Consider the following 20,459-nt stretch of genomic DNA (forward strand, 5'->3'; position numbering starts at 1 on the left):
TTTCCTGGAACAAAGTAGAGGTAGGCGCACCTCCCTGAACAGGCACAGCTAAGAACTTGCCTTTAAACCTTGTAGATTTGTCGGGTAGCTCCTCTGGCTGTGCTGTAAAAGAACAGCGAGCTGAGCTCTGTTCTCCGAGGTGGCAGCTGCAGGTTGACTTGTGAAAGCGGCTCTAGTGCTTGTCCTAAATGGCCTAAGTTCAGTTGTACCTCTCCCCGTATGCTGGATCTCCTAGTGAGCCCCCATGGTTCTTCAAACCTGAAAATGCATCAGGCTTGCCCTCTGAGATCAGTATGTGAATTTTAAGTTCCAGAAAGACAGGCTGAGGGATTTTGTTTAGTTGAGGGAAAAGTCTGTGGCTTGCAGTAATGCAATTTCTTCCTAAAACAAAAAGCATCGTCTACAGTTACAGCGCCAACTAATACCAGCGGTAGAGATAATAGAAATTACTACCCCCAAAGAGCGTAACACAAAGCATTTATTGCAAATGAAAGGTTTAGAAAAACTTGCAGCTCTTCAGTGGAGAGCACTTGAACAGAGGTGGTTCCGATGCTTTCACCATCTTAGGCTTCACAAAAGCAGTTGTTAATTTGTGGTTCACACATTGTTCACTATTGCTTGGCAGAGAAAGGATTGAGGCAGGAATGTCAACACATCCAAAATATTCTTGGTTCCTGTAGAGCCATGCTAAACACCTGTCACCAGACTAGAAACATTGGATTTAGAAGCAGCCACTTAAGGGATGGGAAGGAAACCTGGAAGCCCTGCCTTTTCCCCACCTGCCATTTGTACTGCTACAATTTATCTGCTTTGCCTCACCAGAACCTGTTACTGTGAGCTAGGGTGGAGAGCGGGGCCAAGAGCTTGTCAACTCCATGCACTGACACTACAGCTGCTTTGATACCAGTTGCTTTAATACTCAGTGTTTTTGCAGCAGCAGCACTTTAATAAGACACCTTCCAGTATGTGGAAAGAGAAGCACTTGACAGGAGGGTAAGAGTATCATTTAACTTCTAGCCTGGGGTAAGGCACTTGGGTGTTCATTTTAAATGTGAGGAAATTGTTTGAGTCACATTCCTTGGATAGGTTCCTGATGCTATAAATGAAGTGTTTAAGTCAGTGGTTAGGCCTTCAGGTTTCAGGGAGAAACACCTGGGAGGAGTTAAGAACATGAGTATGTAATGTAACATGGACAGCTTTGACCGGTGACAGTGACCAGCTGAGATCCCTACCCTCGCCTCGTGTCCTGGCAGCCTCTCATCCTCTTCTGAGTAGTAGCTCTTTATTTCAGTTCAAATTCTATTTATATATTTTTTTATATATATAAATCTTTGGAGCTTGAAGAAAAACCCAATACACAGGCAAGATCAATAAGCTTCAGGTGCTGTGGAACCAGGGGAAAGAAACCCTTAATCTTGATGGGATACAGCTGGGGTACTTCTGGTTTGATACTGGTGGTCTGAGGTGTTACAAATGCATTTCAAGATTCTGCTCGGGGATTCCAACTTACTGCCCAAGAAATACGTTTAAGACTTTAAAAAGTTACATACAAGAACTTCCAAAATCTGTATTAGAAATCAGTAAATCTAGCCTTAAATTAAGGATAAATTATCTATTTACACTTGTCATTTCACTCAGCTTTTGTTTATTTATTACACAACTGCTGTCTGAAGTATGTTTCTTTATGCCTTTAGAAGAGATTCACCTTCTTTGCAGTATTCAACAAACTTCTGGTAGCAGCAGGATGCTTTTCTAGTGGCGATTTCGTTTTATATATCAACTTTATACATATGATCCCTGTTTCAGGGATCATTATCTCAGGCAAAAGCAAGTGATTTAATCTTTCAAAGCCAGTAATAGAGGCAGGAACTTGGACCTGCTGACGTAGAGCTTAACCACATCATGACGTTTCTTTGTCTGAGATGAAGAACCCTGCAGACTGCAAGACACTAGAGTAATTTCTACGAACTCTCACCAAAACGGGTATTTGTAGAATGCATGTTCATCATAGTCCCATTAATTACTTTGATTTTGTGTTGTTTGGTCCATCACGATTCCATTGCTGTCTCCGAATCATTGCTGGTACTTCCGGCCGCAGAGCTGCAAGCTACAGAGGTGGTACCAGCCAGAACAAGTCTCTCTCTGTTTCCAAAAACTTCATTCACTGCAACACAGACAGGGGATTGCTTACATCGTACTGTTCCAGAGGCGAGAGCAGCACAGCAGGTAAAGCACGGTGAGCATCACAGAATGGAAACCCTAACCTGGTGCAGTTCTAAAGTCCTGTTATTTCTCCCCCAGAGCATCTCTAGAGGTTTTCCTGTGTGTAATTCCTGTACTTAAGTACTGTGAAATGGATGTGTTTTGAAGAGCAATCGTTAAGTTTAAATGTATTTGTGGTTTTAGTCTCTCTGGTTTCCACCAAGCTCTTGAAAGCCTTCTCCAAAAATTCATGCCGTTTAGTTACATGTAGTTACAACCAGTCAAAACCAGTCCTCACTTTTATTCCTACAGGTGCTCAAGAATGTGATACTTGATTACACCAGGAACATTAAGAGAAAAGTAAAACATGGGTATTGCAAGAAATCAGGTGTTACATCATGCCACGTTTAGCTACAAGAAAATAAATGTGGCAAACAGTTCTCCAAGTTAGAAAAAAACCTACATTTTTTGAAGCTGAAAACATGAGCACATACACAGTCTTGGGTATTTAAAAATACTAACCTACAGTTTCTCTCAGAGCCACAAAACATTACTGAATATACAAATACACACAGGGAACAAGGGGAGAACCACAAGATTCAAAGGAATGAGAATGTTACCTGCAGCTATCTTGCTTATATCCCAAACACGCAGCCCTTCTCGCTCTCCTCCAAAGGCAAAAACAAACGGGAAGTCAGGGCAGCAAGCTGCACAGAAGAGAACGCCCTGGGAGGGAGACAGAAAGAGGATTTTTTTAAAAAAATACCATCCTAAAATGAATTTGTCATCTGAAAATCCTTTCACCAAGCAAGTTTTAGCAAATGTGAGCTCTCTAAGTTTCCTGAAACTTATTTTGTAAAGACACAAATTCAAGAGCTGCTAGTTACAAACAGTAAATCACGTCTTCATCTTGAACCTGGCAGCTACACGTTGGGGTACTTATAGTTCTAGTTAGAACATTGTATCAGGTGTTGAGGTCTGAGGTGTTGATGCAGTCTGCCAATTACATGTCGAATTCAATACTGCACTGTAATGAGCATGATTTACCCAGAATACATAGATGTGATTTTTTTTTTCCTAAAAGATGTTATGTAAAACAAGGTTCTAAGCAGACAGTTTACATATAAACCATCTTGGAATCAAGAAATGAATATTACTCTACCATTTTCATATTCCTGGAATGAATTAAACTTGGTCTGTCTCCCAGGATATCCCAGATTTTCACATATTTGTCAGCAGATGATGTCACAAGGCACCCTTTGATCTGACTGCTTAGTTGTAGCCCTGGAAGATGAAGAGTGCGGCAGTGTGAGAGCACCAGGTAACCACGATTTCACAGAGACAAGGACACATTTTGAAGCGAAGTCATGAGAACAAACCTAATATTCTCCTCAGGCTAAACTCTCTTCCAGCACAAAGGAGCAAAAAGCTAACGGACGTTTCACTCTGCCACCGCTCCCTGTAGTGAGAGCAAACTGACTTCAGGTAGTCTCTCAATCCAACAACAGTAACAGGGCAAAGAAGCCACTGTTCTGCTTCTTACTTCACATGATCTGGCTTCCCCAGGTAGTTTTCTTCTTTCATTTGCCAAAGACCATCTCCTTTGCTATCCAAGATGATGGGGCATATTCACACGATCTCATTTTAGACACCTAATCGGGTGCTTCAATTTGCTACTTAGAAGCTTCTACACTGATCAAATAATTAAAGTAGCCTAAATGAGGCAATGTGAAAACCTTCCCATGTGCTATACCTAAATCATCTCCAGACTGAATGTCAGTATAAAATAATTACGACTACAGGAGGTAAATGTTACAGTTCATAATCCTGGACCAGATTGTATATTATTCTTCCTCACCCAAAAACACAGGGAGTGCGTCCCAAGTGACCAGATCTGTTTTGACATGCTCATTCACGATATTCACTGAGAAAAGTTCACTGTTGTTCAAATACTTTGCTTATAACAGCTTCTCAGCAGAGAGTGTTTCACACACCAGCTGCCCATGATTACTGTGCTCAACTCTAATTTGTTAAGCAAGGAATCACTACCACCTCAGTCATATCGGTTAAAGACATCTTCCAGATGTGCCTCGCCACTGGGGACAACCAACACACACACAATTTACCTGACACTTCTTCATCATGAGCTTTCAGAGTAAACAGCGGCTTATCAGAACGAGCATCCAGACAGTACACAAAGCCATCCTCTGTGCTTGCCTAAGGAAACCACAACATTTTAAAAACAAACAGCCGTGGTCACTCATTTGTAAAACAGCTCCTGTGAAATACCCACCCTCTATTAAATCCCTGTGGCTGGAGACAGACTTACACTACTTCTCAGCAGGGCACACTACACAGTGTACACTGTTCTGCACCCCCAAAGTCAGGCTCCTGAGCTATTCTATGTACCTAAACTATGCTGCAGGGACTAAGTCTTAATCCTATACAAATTTCTTAAACTGTATTTTGGACACGGTTGCACTGCTAAGCTTGGCTTTCTCATTAGGCAATGAAATACAGAGCCTTTAGTCTCTTAATTGTAGTTCAAACTTTTCTGGAGCCATCCCGTGGCTGCACAATAGCCCTGTGCAAAGCTAAGCATCATTTTACTGACATATCTACATCATAATCCCAACAGAACTGAGAAACTGCTTTTATTAGCTGTACACAAAACAGAACTAGACACCCATTGAAATAATAAAAAACATTTGGTTTTGAATTCTGTTTAAAAGTTGTGTTATAAAAATCTTGACAAAACTGAAGTATTTTTACTCTATAGCAGACAGGAGGACAGTGCCCTCTAGCGCTAATTTGAAACACTGAATTAATATTCAGGATCTTGGTTCTAATTAGCTACTTCTCAGCTGCAACTGCCTCATTACATGAAACACAACAGCAACTATGCAAAGGAAAATATATCCCAGGCACTGAACACTATAACAACATGGCAAAGAAGTTGCCTCTGAAGTAAAAATGCAGCAGCATCAATTGCTTTTCTTCTGTCATAATTAAGGCATCACATAAGTAGATGGTCTCGATATACTTGTTAAAAAAAAACTACTTAAAACCACCCTCCCACATACTGCATTTTTAAAATAAGCAATGCCAACAGACCAACTGCCCATCAGGTCCATTACATGATTCGGAAACATTATGAACACGAAAATACAGGTTAAATGAAATGGCAACAGTCAACAGGCCAAGAATAGAAGAGCATGTACTCACTAAGAAATGACAAGGTGAGAAGTGATTCCAGGTTACTCTTTCAACCTGACCACTAAACCGCCACATTCGATGGTTATCTTGTGGGTTTCTGCAATCATACAGCACGGCTGATCTATGGGAAAAACAGATAGGAAATTAAGAAAAAAAAATAATGGCAGAACACTTTATGAAGGTTTGGTTTTTTTTTTTACCACTGGCATCTACAGAAGGTCCATGTAAACTACAGTTCAAAAATGAAAATGGAAACAACTTCACTATTTAGTCTTCTGACTCAGTAACAGATGAAAATTCCTCAGATAAGCACAAGCTTTTTCCATATGCTTCAACATTTCATCTTGTTTACAAGCAGCCATTCTATTTAAGCAAAGAGAGCACGAATTCGCTCCATAGGATATTTATCACACAGGAGATCATAATTATGCAAATATATCAATTATGAACAGACTTCAGTAAACTCAAGTAAAGACTGTTCAAAAAATGCACTACTTAAGAAATAAAGTTGCAATACGTATACACACATTTTCAAACATGCTTTAATTAAAAAAAAATTAATCTTTACAAGCAGTTAGGGAGATGCTGCTCCAAAAAAGAGAAAGAGCACGTAGGAGTTAGTGGGTCCTTTGGGATTCTTTACAGGCTTGTGCCCAGTCCAGTGGTGGCAGAATCTGTCTCAACTCAAAAAGCTCCTTGATGCAAATGCAAGGAAGGAGCACCGACGTCACCCTCGCAACACCTCACCACAATTTACATTCACAGTGTAACCCACTCCGACTCTATCCTACAATTAAAGGAAGAAAAAAGATCTAGCCTTCTCAGCTCTTTTACCAGCCATTTTACAACAACAGTTTTAGTACATAAGCAATTTTTAGCAGTCTAACTGTCAGGTTATGAAGGCATCTGCCAATATTCATTGACTAGCATGTGGTCCTGGGAAGCTTTACAGGAAATATTCTCAAAGGCAGTTTACTGACAGTACACTGGTTTATAGGTGTCTGTGGGATCAACGGACTAGCTAAAAATGGATCGAGAAACTGGTCTCAGTGTTTGGACTTTTTTTTCCTTCTTATTTTTATGGAAGGAAGTCGAGGGAGAGGAAAGTGGACAGAAGCAGGTTCCTAACAGCAATAAAGGGCTTTTCTCTGACGCTTTTACTTAAGCAGACGTAGTGAGAGCATAATACAAGACAGAGAACATAAAGGCCTGGCTAAAGATTGACAAGTCTTTAAACACTTTAACACAAGGACAAAGTCTTAAAAACAGAGTAAGAAAACTGATATTAAAAAAAAATCATGGTTATAGAACAAAATTTAAAAGTTACCCCTAGGAGAGGAGAGGGGAAGCTTGGCTTATAAAGAGCAGCAATTACAGAGCTAGTCCAAGTGTGCAGACACAAATCATTTCACAGCATCTCCAAGGTGCAATCACAGGAGGCAGCCTGTTAAACTTTGGCTATGGCCATGCCTATTAATAGAGGTTGTAGGGAGCGGACTGGGATTTTGAAGTCCTCTCATGCCCCTACCCTGGTCTTACAGTTTGGCAAAACCTTGACAAGTTTTCACAGGAAGGACCCATGACACATTCCCAATGCAGAAAATGCCATAAGGCCAAATTAAGAAATAAATTCAGTCAGATACCTGGCATAGAAAATGTCAGTCCAGATGGTTAAAGGATTTGGCTAGTCCTGAGAAAGAGGTAAGGAAAACTTCATTTTGGCCACATACAAACCTGGCTACCTTACTGGAAAAAAAACAGTAACATTATTCAAATTCAGCACAGTTATAAGCACATGAAAAGGAAAACATGAGGCAACTTAACGGGCTTAATTCAATACTACCACCCTTCCACATGGAACATTTGAAAACATTACTCTGACATACTTATCGTAAGATCCAGAAATAAGGGTCTGAGTTTCAAACGGATGAAATTGCACTGTCTGGACCTAGAGAACAGAAGATTTTATTTTAAAAAATAAGCATTGAGATAACACACACATATACAGGAACTTTCTTTGAACAAACAGAGCACAACCCCCCCTCCTCAAAACCAGCACATTTCCCCCCAAAACACCCTCCTATTAAGCTTGTTGATACTCAGATTTCTCATAAAACAGTGCAAGAGATGAACATTACATTTATTTCAAACATCGCACCCAGTGCAAACAAGATATTTTCCAACATAATTTAACTGAACAGAACCATATGCCCCCCTTCTAGATATTTAAAAAAAAAAAAGCCAGAAGAGGTAAAAGAATAGCTGCTTCCAGTTTGGGGAAAAATGCAGATGTTAGCAAAAAATTAAAATCAGGAGTTTGCTAAGGGCAGTGACTTTGCTAACAGCAAAATAAGGTTATAGCCCTTAATAACTAACTTTCACATTTTAATTACTATGAGATTAATTAATTTCTGAAGTATTCATCACTATGTTATTTTAGTATAATTTACTTCAAACCTTTCTTACCTAGAACAAACTGTAACCAACACTCATTGTTTCTTTTAAGGGAGATTTACAGTTTGACCTACGCTCAGAGATCTGTTTTTTGTAGCTTATACCAGCACTGTTAGATTCCCAGCCATCGGGGTTTTCACACAAAAGGCATTTTTAAAACCGCCGTAAATCTTTGCAAACCTTCTAAAGGATAAGTTACATAACATTTTAAAAAGCAAATAGGGTGGTGTTCGCCGAAGCAACTAATTCAGAAATTTAAACAATTCTGCACAGTTGTTAGACAATTGCAGAATTATTGTTCTACGGGTTCACTACCGAGCAGCTAATGAAAAACTACAGTTATTTTTTTCTCTGTATTTTACAGTGGAAGAAACATAGCAATTATTACATACCTTGTCTGTATGTAGCATCAGGCTGGCTGCTGGCTTACCCACAGACATATCCCACAGAACCACAGTACTGTCAGCAGACGCACTTGCTAAAACATTCCTGATAATGGATCAAAAATAAGTTCTAGTAATCTTTACACAGATGCAAACAAATAATGGTCAAAAAACCAAAATAGATGCAGAGCCTGATTCTGAAATCAAATACACTCTGTTCTCCAGACTGTATGTCAAACCTGAGGAATAATTTCCTGAAGGTAATTCTAAATTACAAGTAAAGATTATTAACAGGCTATATTACATTATATTAGTTCAACATTTATAAGTGACGGTTTGCTTTTATTTCCCCCTCCACACTACTTAAAATTTAATTTAATGGAAGATTTCCTGAACAAAACTAAGCAAGAAAGGCTTTTAAGCACTTCCTTTCCTTTGACATTAAGATAGTATTTTTAAACATTACCTATGCAACTTAGTTTTATTTGCACACGCATACAGCCAAGAGTCAAACCTGTTCTTAAAATATTTTGCTCTCCAGTATCCGAGTGTTTATATAAACTACTGAAGACCCAACACTGTACATCCTTCACAGAATGCTGAAAAGAACCGCTAACGTTTTTGTTAGTTTACAGACCTCATATTTCAACTTAAATTTGACCAGTTATGTCAACGCAATAAACACATAGTTTAAAAATTTAATCAGAAAAAAACCCTCAAAACATTCCCAAAGGCCTGTCAAATACACAGCACAATTGCTACCATTGCTCTTAAAAACAGATCTGTTACCTCAATGTGCTGTTTCTGATTGAAGCTGCTCCCCACACACTTTTTTTTTTAATACTAACCAAGCGTTTCTGACTGAAAGAGCTAACATTCTCCTGGAAACACTGTTCTCCCAGACGATGTTACAAGGGAAAGTTAAGAAAATGCATAGTGAAGGCTACGAGAACATTTTACAGTAACATCATTATGATCTACAGGCAGAAAGTTATTTACAGACTTGTGACAGTATGTCTTGCTTAAAAAACAAAAACAAAACACACCAAACAAAACACCACTACCAAAACATTTAAATATAGCTGCTCCAAGGAGTTCCTTGTTTTGCCCCTAAACTTCCCACTTCAAGGCTGTTCTTATTTCCAGAAAAATCAACCAGTATCGATGAGTTTGTAACTCAGCACATTACAGAATTATGTATTCCAGACACTTAATTATTGTAGCCATTATTTTTGTGACTTGCCTCCATATTATCACCAGACAACTGTTCATAGGTACATGAAAGCTGCTCTTTAGTAACACTGTGGAATGATCACTACCACACTCTGTGCATATGTATAATTTAAGAACAGTAGACAACATACTGTAAATTAAAGAGTGCAATTTATGTACATTTACTGCATGTCTATGTGGGTGTTTCCTTGTTCCATATCTAGATAGCAAAGCATTGTAAATGAAGGCTTACACCTGCTGATCAGGAGTACGCAGAGCTGACTATGTGTAACTTCTGAGACATTTATGACAGCAGGAAAAAAACCAAAAAAATCAGCCCGTGTCTGACTGGAACAGTTGCAAGGCCCATGCTGAGGATCCTCGGACAGCTGAACTGCTAAAAAACACCTAAGCAATAAAAAACCAGCAGCATCTTTATTTCAGTCCGCACATTGTCCCTGACCTCTCCCCGAAGATGTGCCAGCTTTGTGTTGCTTCAATAGCAGCACTACATTGCTAGTTCATTCATGCAACAGGGAATTCTCTCTGCACAAGATGACCCAAAGGTCAGAGGCATTTCTATAACTGTGCTATTAGGGCTTTTACACTCTCTTTTCTGTTCACAGCTCTGGTGCAAAAGCCAGAGGGAAAGACCAGCATAGTAAGGACTTCCTTCTGTAAATCTACTTCTGTCTGTTGAAATTATGTTTTAGGTCATTGGCAGATCAGGGCAGCTCTTCTGCTTCTCCCATTTGTGCATTCGACTTAAATGTAGCTCCTGCATCAAATGGCTTAGACTCACCTTAGCTCTGCCCTCATCTAGACAACTTGCAAAATAAAAAGCTATCTGCGGCAATATACAGGCTTTAAAAAGAAACATAAATCAAGACTGCTAGTTAAAAAAAAGGGGGGGTGTATTTTTGAGAATTGATTAATTTCAGCACTGCTTTCAAGTTCAATGTTACACTACATAAGATTTTGGCTTTGTGTGAAAAATTATGCCTAATTAAGTACACAAATTAGTAACCAACTATTGTTATCCAAGTATTCTTTTACCTGCTTTGTTTATTCCATGAAAGATCAAGCACAGCATCAGTATGTCCTTTGACTGTCTCTTCTGAAGATAAACTCTGTATATGCAGATATAATATACTTTTGAAAATCACAGCTTCAACGGAAATCAAGCATTACAACATATTAGTATGAAGTCCTTAATGCCTTCACAAACAACTTCATGTTTTATATTGTTCTCACTTGCTGAAACGAGACTTTTTATAGAACTGCCTCTGCAGTACCTACGCCTCGCCTCCTACCCCAGATCTCAGATTCATCCTACCCCAATCTCCATTCACAGCTGGTGGGCTTACAGAACTGGTTACTCCCTTCAGGCTAGCAGAAGAATTTTCATTGTCTCCAGCTGATGTGCAGCTTCTTCAGCTTCTTTCTAAAAACTCCTGGCAGTTCCCTCTCCCTCCTCCCAATTAATTGAGCTTTAGGTCCTTGTAGCTGCCAGCTCCTACAAATTCTAATTTAAAATGGTTAAGCTTCCAAGTTTACTGGGACAGCAACTGGAAACCACCCATAAGCCACCCCATTCCTCTTCTATTCTTAATTCCAGGCTTTAGTTATCCATACAAAGAACAACTAGTATTTCACACAGAGGTAACATTTATGAATGGTATCTTCAACAGCAAATCTGATCACTCAGTGATTTTCAGAAGCAAGTTTCACAGAACAAATTGCCCTTCCAAGGATATTTTTTTCCTATTATTTTTACAACCAGAACGTCTGAGAGCTTAAGACGTAAACCCCCTTCACAATTTCACAGAGTGGTTCTTTAGCTGACTAACACTGCAGTGCTCCTTTGTTTGGGAAACCAAGATTAGCTATATACCCAGTGTTCACCTTCCCCATTTACTCTAGGGAGTCTTTAAGCACTTTCTGAGGCATCTACTCTAAGCAAAATCTAGAAGATTAAAGTTATGTTATCTTCCATACTTGTTTTACTTACCAAAGAATTTGGACAAATCATAACAACACATTCAGGAACACAATGAGTCTGATTCATCTCATGTAACTTTGGATCCAGTCTAAACCTCAGCCTTCCTCTTTGGTAGTTAAGTTTTTCCCTGCAGTCCACTAAAAGAAACTCAGCCATTCTCTGGGGGTGTCTCTATGCAATCACCTTATGATGATGATGACTATCTTATATATACTTAAATTTTAGATAGATAAAGCTAACAGAGGGGAATCCTGAGTGAATGTATTTTATTAGTGTCAACCTTGTCCTTCATTGCTCAATGCCTTTTCAACTCTGAGTCACAGGAAAATACTAATTTCAACCCATCGCAGATGACCATGACATTACCTTCTGTAACATGTCTAAATACCATCTTTCAACAGGACAGACAGAATTAAACCAGACTATCCATGATTTTTTCAGTGTAGGAAAAAAAAGTGAGTAACATTATCCTTGCTCTAAGTTTCCTCCATCCAACCAGATAAACCATTTTGCAATACTTACTTTCTTTATTTTCTTTTTCTTCTTTTTCTCCTTCTTGTCTCCCAGAGAAAAGACTGGTTCTAAGGATTCTACTATATCAAGGTCCCAAACGTCAATAACTGGGGTCATGTTACCCACTGCAACATAATTTCCTACAAGCAGAAACCCAAACGCAACCACAATTATTTAGAGTTATGAAACGGCATATCTGGCAATCCCACTGTTGCTTATTTCTTTGATTAAGTAAAACTTATGTGCCAGAATCTTCTACTTGAAGATCTTTGATGATTTTAACTGACAGGAGCAAATCAAAAATACCAACTGACAGCAGATGTGGCCAGAGAAAAATTTACTTGTTCTCCAATACAATTCCCCTCCAGTACAAATATTTGTTCAAAGAAGCTGTATGAAGTTCCACATTTTGTTTGTTTTTTTTAAGAAGGAAAAAAACCCACATTCCCTGTGCTAAATAACAAAAAAAAATATTCTGTAAAACAGGAAAAATATTACTAAGTACATAAATTTATATAAATGTTGCTGTGTTTTACAGTTAATGAACTGCATTGGCCATTATGATTTTGAACAAAAGCAACCTTTCATCTGCAAATGGAAAATGGATTAGAGAAGAGCTTGGTCTGGTCTGGTAATTGACAATAACTCAGTTATTTATAATAAAACCAGGGGTTTAGTCAAATCACTTGTTATGGCAGCATCACTAAGATGACTGTATCACCAGACCAAAAAAACCAATATTCAGTTTTTCCATCTCAGTATCTTGGTTTTATTTCTGTTCATACCACTGGAGGAAACTTTTAGTGACAACATTCCATTTACATACTTTTCAAGCAAAAGTTATTTAACTCGATATTTACAGTATCCTTTGTAATTTACCTAGTGATTCATCGGGACTAGGATCAAAATTCAACCACTCCAGACTTAGAGGGTAAGCCGGCAAGAGAATATCATGATGTATATAAAATGAGTTCTCTTCATGATTATAAACTGAAAGAGAATTAAAGATACACAAGACATCAGTGAAGAGGGAAAGCAAGCAACTACAAACAGTTCACTTCTGTAAAAGGCAGATGTGGCAAACATTAAATTGTCAGAGATCCAGAATGTAAATTCGCTGCATGTTCAGAATTCTAGTGTAGAGGCCAGAGCCTCCAAGTACTAATGTTATGCCTCATAGAAATACACAAACCAAACATACTCCTGTGTACTTTAGATAGAAGCGACAAGCTCAGCAAAGCTTAGACATTTTATTGGTAGCATACTACACTACTTTGTTTGTAAGGTCACTTTAAAATAGACACTCCGTATCCATCACCTCCACTTTCTGCATCAGGACACATTAATGAAGGTTTAGACATTCATTTTATAGAATCAGCAATTAAAAAAAGAATTCTAGATACAATCAAAGGCGAAATGAAGGTAAAAGACAAACGGTTTCCAAATCAAAGGAAGCTGAAGAAGTCAGATGAAGTTACCTTTAGCAGGTTGCAACTGCGATACATGGAGAGTTCTGGTAAAGCAACCACATACTAAACGCTATAGCCAGCTATTTTTCTCCTTATAATAAAAAAATTTACCAACTGAACAGCAGATAAAGCACATTAATTATTTTAATAAAATGCTATAATCACACACACAAAATCACTGTGCTGTTTTTAAGTGAACATGACAGATGTTCAGATACTAACTGAAGTCTTCAGTTAACTTCAGTTAACTAAGTAGTCTTAGTAATTAAGACAGGTCTACCCAATGTTATGAACTGCAGAAGCCTGTGCTGTAGTTTTATAAGTTCATACTGGGAAAATAACACAGTTTTTAAAAATTGTAAACACCCCCAGATACAAAAAGTGCCAGATGCTGGTATCTGAAGAGATGCCTTCAAACACTTTGGTCTTGCCGTTCTCTTAAAATAGAATACTTTGCCTGCAGAAACAAGTACCATGGCAGAAGCGGCCAGAAACATTCCCCCAAAGAACCACCATACGAGGAGATGATAATTTCAGCACACTCAGCAGTACTCCTTGCTGCAACACAAAAATCTTTTACACAGAAAAACTAAACCCATCTCTCCAACAAGTAGTATTCAGACCTTATTAAGGATCATCTCTTCTAAAACTAAGATGATAAAAAGGTGCTGATTCTTCCACTCCTAGCAGTGGAAAGCGCATTCAAAGAAGCAAGGAGAAAGCAAATGAAAAAACCTAACAACAAACCACTAGAGGAAGCTTGCATGATCTGGAAAGTAAGACTGCTTGGAAGAAAGATTGTATGTTCAGAGAATAAAAATGCCATAGTATTTTCTAAGTGTCATTAGGAATTAAATAAGGAAAGGAAATCTATACAGCCTGATAAAGGCACACTATCCTCCAAATAACAGTAACTCCACATTAAATACTCCAGTTCTGGAAAGTGGCAAAAGCACCACAGCATAGGAAAGAGGACAAAACACACAGGGCAGATGAGGAAAAAAAAAAGACTTGGACAAAACACCTCTGCCCCTCTACAGAGCTGTATGGAAAAGGATAGGCAAGACATATTCCTTAAGTTCACTGTAAGGAACAAATCCTATGTTACTTACCATGGACCTCCAAACTACAGTAGTCTTTATCAGCTCTGCCACAAAGGACAAGATTGTCACTGGGCTTAATCAAGAAGTCCTCCTGTTCATATTGATCCTGAACAGCGAAAAGGAGAGGACAACATATGTTAAGCAAGGCGCTAAACAACACACATTCAAAAGGCTGAAGCAGTAATAACTTTTATCCATAGCTGAAAACTCTAAAAAACCAACACCCTGCTGCTGAAACTGTCTTATAGTGGTAAACAGAGAAAGACAGGAACCAGACTCCATCATGGGGAGACCAAATAGTTATTGTATAGACGGAAGGACCTCAGCAGATTTAGAGAGATGTTTAATTACCAAATATGAAACCATCTTTTGAGGCTACCATGATGCAAGCCATGGCTGAGAATAGAATCCCCACCAGGAGCCCACATACACAGCTTATTTCCCTTGTGCCCTCATGCCTTGAACATTTATGTAGTGTAACAGCTTTTTACACAATAAGTGTATTGTAACTGCTCCTCACATCCAGGAAGCAATTCCAAGATCATTAAAGCATTGTCTACTTTCTGGAAAATATTTCCAGAAAAGTACTGCCTACAGCTATACTGGGCATTCAGCTGTACCAGAACAGATGTAACCTCTCATCTAATTTTCATTGTTACTGAGGAATGGAAGGCATTCAGGGAATTTTTGTTAGTGGAAAACTAAGAACCCTACATAAAAGTCAATAGTCTTACACAAACAGAGTACCATCCTTCAAATATACAACACATACAAGACTTTTTGAACTTCTCGTTGCAAGACTTGATTTTCTTTTTTATTCACTTCCAGCATCTTTTCTATATTTGAATTCTATCAAGTACTGCAATCCTTTGAATTCATCAACTTAATGCCACATAGCACTTAGTCTTCAACAGTACTAATAGTAAATACCAAAAGACAACATAAAATGCATGTTGAAGCACTAAAAAGTATTCTTCCAAATATGAGGAAAGAACTTGAGTGTAGAAGAAAGGCCTGAGAAAAAAAGTGTTCTCTTTTTCTCTGTCTGGAAGAAAGTTAGCTTTTCTGACACAGAATAAATGCAGCTCATACTCTCCCTGAATCCCTGTGCAAACACCACCTCTTTGACTATAAAAAAAAAAAAAAAAAATCACTTTTAAAGCACGTCTCTCCTCTATTGGTACACAGGAGCAAGAAAAATCATCGACCACTCAGTGGAACACAGAGAAAACATACAGTGCCCCAAAATGCACATAGCAAGTGAACTACTTTTAAAGATAAGTCATATGCCTTCCTCCTCAACCTTTGCTACAGTATGTGAAGTCACCATAACAACTCCTTGTCTGAGACCACGCGCGTTTGACAAAGTCTGCTGACACACAAACTAGACCCTGTGGTAGAAGCCTACAGCTACTCTTTTCGTTCAACCTTACTAGCTTCGTTAACAATACAAAATAGTATAGAAAGGACAGCACCCAGGAGAGTCTCAGAATCTTTATGCTTCGAAGAGGCCTCAAAAATTCACCTACTCCATCACCCTGCCCCAGATGATCACAGTCTCTCCCAGCTGTCCTCTACATTACATTGTCTCTTCTCAGACAACCTCACCTTGTAACTGATTTCTGTTATCTCTCCACATATTAACATAATTGACATAGTTAAGCCAATTAAAAGCTGCATTTTATCCTTCTGAACTAAATGAAGGGATACTCTCTAGAATCCCTCTGCGTCTTTTCTGAAAAGGCACCCAATATTCTAGCTAAGGCAATACCGATGTTAGGTAGAGTAGTATGATTACCTCATGCCTTGCATGCTGCATCCCTGCTCCCCAGAAAAAGACAAACAGGCTGCATACCAGGACAGCACTGCTGACAGTTAACTTGTGTTAGGCTGCAGCCAGAGACTTCTTCACCCTCTGCGGAGCTCCTACAAAGCCAGCTTCTGCAAAGATATTCCTGATCTGATACTTGGTGGAAACTAATACAGGCAGAAACTGCCAACTACACAGTACGCTGTGAATACACGCATAATAATCAGGGACATATTTCTTTATGCCATACCCCTAATTTGACATGTAGCCTGAGTCCACCTCAGCCTGGTTTCTTCCACAAACTGGTGGAAGGTGTAAGTCTCGCAATCTGTCAGGTTTTCTAATTTGGGTTATTAGTGGCCTCAGATACTGAGATTTGTTATTTCTTCAAGCATTTTCTGGGTCCTAGTAGATAGGTGACAAACTGCCTCCACATACAGAAGCACGTGGCTTTAAATAATGAGCTAAGTCACCTTAATGTCTGACTTAAATGTAAAAAGCACACGTAGAGGGAACTGCACAGAGCAACTTTAAAAGAAAAGAGTTCTGTCTGATCAAAAATCTGGCACTCCTTTGGAAAAGGACTGCAAGCACTTACAGACCCTGAGGCCATGTGGGAAAATAAACAGCATACTTAAAAATCAGTTAAAGATATTAAATATTTTTCCAGTACTTACAGTGGTTTTTAGAGTGATGAAAGGATCGTTATCATTACTTCCATATACTGCCAGAGTAGCCAAATTGTCTCCAAGTGTTAAATCACCTAGATGGGAATTTCAGAATATTTTTATACTTGTAATTGGCAGGTGAAGTCAGAATGTCCTGTACCAACACCTGTATTACCTGCATTGCAAAATATCAACAGTGAATGAACTTCCAAGTTCCAAACATAACCTCAGGAAGCTAAATTGCTTCGTGCTTTCAGGGGCTTCTGCTGCTCTGCTCCAGCACTACAGCAGGGGGGTAGTGATGGCCTTTCCAACACTGCTCTGTGTTCTAGTGTCAGGGAGGGGGACATTGAATTATTTCACTCACTAAATAAGTTCTGAAACTGGGACAAGCAAATAATTCAAAATGTGAATTTCCAGCATTTGAAACATATCACTGCGCAGTTTTAGGATACGAATGACTTAAGTACAACAAGAAGTTAAAAAGTTCTTTACTTATGCTGCATATCTAAAATTTAAGTTTTTCTTACCTGTGCATTCTTCTTCATCATAATTTTCCAGATCATATTCATCCAGTTCATTGTCAGAGAGGTCTTCATTTTTATGAGAAGAGTTAGCTCTTGCAGGATTGGCTACATTTGTGCCATGTGCCATCTGGCCTTCATCGCTACCATCAGCGCCATCCCTGTTTAAAGATACACAACCCTGAGAAACTGTGACAGACATTTAGAATGCCTCTAGGTAATTGCTTAGGGCACTGCTAACAAAATTTTAGCACACAATCCTGGCTGTTCACATGGGTTTTAAGTCTTTTCGCCAATAATTTGGAAATCCAATCACTCCTTTCCTACCTTTTCCCAAAATACAAGGCAACATTATTCTCAGGCTTCCAGAGAAAGTTCTTCCTTGAAAGTTTTTGTGACAAAAGGTGGCACAAACTTTGCTCGACAGAGCTAAACCATGTGTCTAAACCCCTTTCTCTTACCCTTTTATTTTTGTGTGGATACAACGCTCTCAACCTCACTTCTGTACGTTTGCATGTGTCCAATTAAATCCTGCCTTGTTTTCTTCCCACCCACAGGCCCTGTCATGTGTGATGACTCTTGCATTTCTTCACAATTTAAGACCTTATTTCCTCATACTTCCATACTTAATTAGAAGAAAAAGCAACATAAAACTCATTAGGTAGGGAGATATTGCGGACTACTTCTTATGGGGTAAGTTATACAACATCTAGAAAACTCGGAACTTTTGTGGCAACAATTCCATATGCAAGGAACTCAGTAAAAGGAAGCACGCGTTAAACATCAGCTGAGAAGCTAACAGACATCTCAGATTGCCTCAATGGAGCGTGCTCTATAGGAACTCATCCCTGCTGAACACTGTATTTCTGTCCTTCTGCATGCAAAATTTACAGACAACAATGAGCTAAGGTAGTTCTCATAGATATGTTCTAAGGTAAATATCAGAAGCCTGTTTTTATAATCTGTTCAGTAAAATAAACACTTCACATTTAGATTCAGAATCTCTAATTATCTTGTTACCACTGGAAATTCTAAATCTGAGTCTGGTTTGTGATCTTTGTCCAGGAAAAAAAGTGACTGACATCGTAACAAATTCTACAAAGCTCCAGGCGTTATAAAGAGATCATAACCCCTTTGGTTGTTAAGGATGGTCTTTAAATTTCCATGCTGAAATCTAACAGAATGCATAATTACTAACAAACAGCACCTCAAATCTTTCCATGTTTTTGAATTGCAAGAGAAAGGAATCCCCTCAAAAGCCCAAAAGTTCACATGCAAAAAGGAGAAACAAGTAACACCGCAGATAACAGAAAACATTAAACAACTGGTTAAGAAATTAACATAAAAGAATAATCTTCCAAATGTTTAAAGATTATTTTGGAACTGTTAAAAAACCAGAACAAAACACATTCTGGGACAAAACACTCTGTTCAGCAATAAAGTCACAGATCTGTCTAACAGTAATAGGGTGGATAATGTTCACCCAACTATAAAAGCTTTTACTGCTACCTGTTGCGCCTGTTCAATCACACATACTGAGGTATAACCACACACCCTACAGAGCTGAAACAGAAGCCTAAATCTATTAACAGATCTAACTGCAAAAGGCCAGAAAAGAGACCTCAATACCTCATCTTTTTCTAGACAAAAGAGAGCCATTATTGCCTTCCACAGATCATGTTTCCTAAATCCATCACTTCTGTTATTCTTTTTTAAGTTTATTTACCTTTTTCTTAAAAGATGAGCAACAAAACGCAACTACACAACTAAGGGCTTTCAGTGCTGAGTGGAGTGATGATGTGCCCCATTTCATATGTGAACCATAAATACACCCCTGACTGATGTTTTGCCTTTTTTGCCAAAGCATAAATACCGAGCCATTCCAAGCCCCACTCTGGCCTCCAGGCTCGCTTACACTACAACGCCTCACCCGCCACATCCACTTTTTCGCAGCCAGTCCAGGACTTCCATGTCGATTTGCCACATCTCCAAAGCACCCACGGTTACAAACCCAACTTATGTCCTCGCTCGAGGCGGGAAGGGCAGCTCCAGCTGCCCCGAGCGGTCTCTGCAGCCGTCACCTGAAGCGCGCAGCTGGTCCGACGGCGCGGGGTTGGCACCTGAAGCACCACACGGGAACGCGACCCCATGTTGTCATACCTACGACGAAGGCCGTGTCTCCTCCACCCAATGTTTCTCCTTTCTCACTCCGGACCAACGACCCTCCCGGAGCTCGGGCTGACCTGACAGAGCCGCTTCAGGAGGAAGCCACGCCGGCCGCCGCCCATCGCCACTGCTCGCTGCTGAACCCCGAGCCGGGGCTTCAGCAACCCCCCTCCAGGCCTCAACAATGTCAGCGGCAGGGCCGGGGGGCTCCACCCCCGCCTCCAGCGCGGCCCCCGCCCTCCCGGCCGCCCCCCCTCGGCTCACCCCAGCCTCTCCTGGGCCTCCTCGATGAGGCGCTTCAGCTCCTCCTCGCTGAGCTGTACCTGCGGGGGGGACACAGAGCGGGGTGAGGGGCGGCGGGGTGGGGAGGGTGTCCCTCAGCCCGGCCACCGCCCCCACCTTGTCCGGCGTTTCCTTGGCAACGCCGCAGCGCACCCAGGCGGCGCACGTCACGGGGCAGCTCATAGCGGCGGCGGCAAGCGAGCGGCGCGGGACAGCACGTGCGAGCGACTCCGGCGCGCCCGGAGTGACGTACACGACGGCGGGTCCGTCTGCAACAGCGAGGGAAAAACGGAAGGGGCGGAGACAGAGCCGTGTGAGGTCATCTCCGAGCGCCGGGAAAGCCCGGGAGGAGGGGAGGGGTGTAAGCGTAGCTACAGGGGGAAGAGGCGGTTGGCCTGTAGGGGGCGGGCCCTGAGAGGGCCGAGCCTGCGCGGTGGGGCCTGCGCGGCGGTTGG

General features: G+C 40.2%; 1 protein-coding gene across 1 annotated transcript; it reads right to left on the reverse strand.

The window, feature by feature from the left end:
* Positions 1 to 458: 458 nt before the first annotated feature.
* Positions 459 to 20,276, reverse strand: PWP1 (PWP1 homolog, endonuclein). The gene is made up of 15 exons (XM_064455780.1): positions 20,122 to 20,276; positions 19,987 to 20,045; positions 17,563 to 17,717; positions 17,042 to 17,127; positions 14,564 to 14,660; positions 12,862 to 12,972; positions 11,992 to 12,122; positions 10,524 to 10,597; positions 8,265 to 8,361; positions 7,305 to 7,366; positions 5,428 to 5,539; positions 4,329 to 4,419; positions 3,365 to 3,486; positions 2,823 to 2,928; positions 459 to 2,164 (listed from the first exon to the last, which is right to left on the reverse strand). The coding sequence occupies exons 1-15, from the start codon at positions 20,185 to 20,187 to the stop codon at positions 2,049 to 2,051; spliced, it is 1,485 nt and encodes a 494-aa protein (XP_064311850.1). The 5' UTR covers positions 20,188 to 20,276; the 3' UTR covers positions 459 to 2,048.
* Between the last annotated feature and the right edge of the window lie 183 nt (positions 20,277 to 20,459).

The sequence above is a fragment of the Phalacrocorax carbo genome, chromosome 1 (genome assembly GCF_963921805.1).
Source record: "Phalacrocorax carbo chromosome 1, bPhaCar2.1, whole genome shotgun sequence".
In the NCBI taxonomy this organism is placed as follows: Eukaryota; Metazoa; Chordata; class Aves; order Suliformes; family Phalacrocoracidae; genus Phalacrocorax; species Phalacrocorax carbo.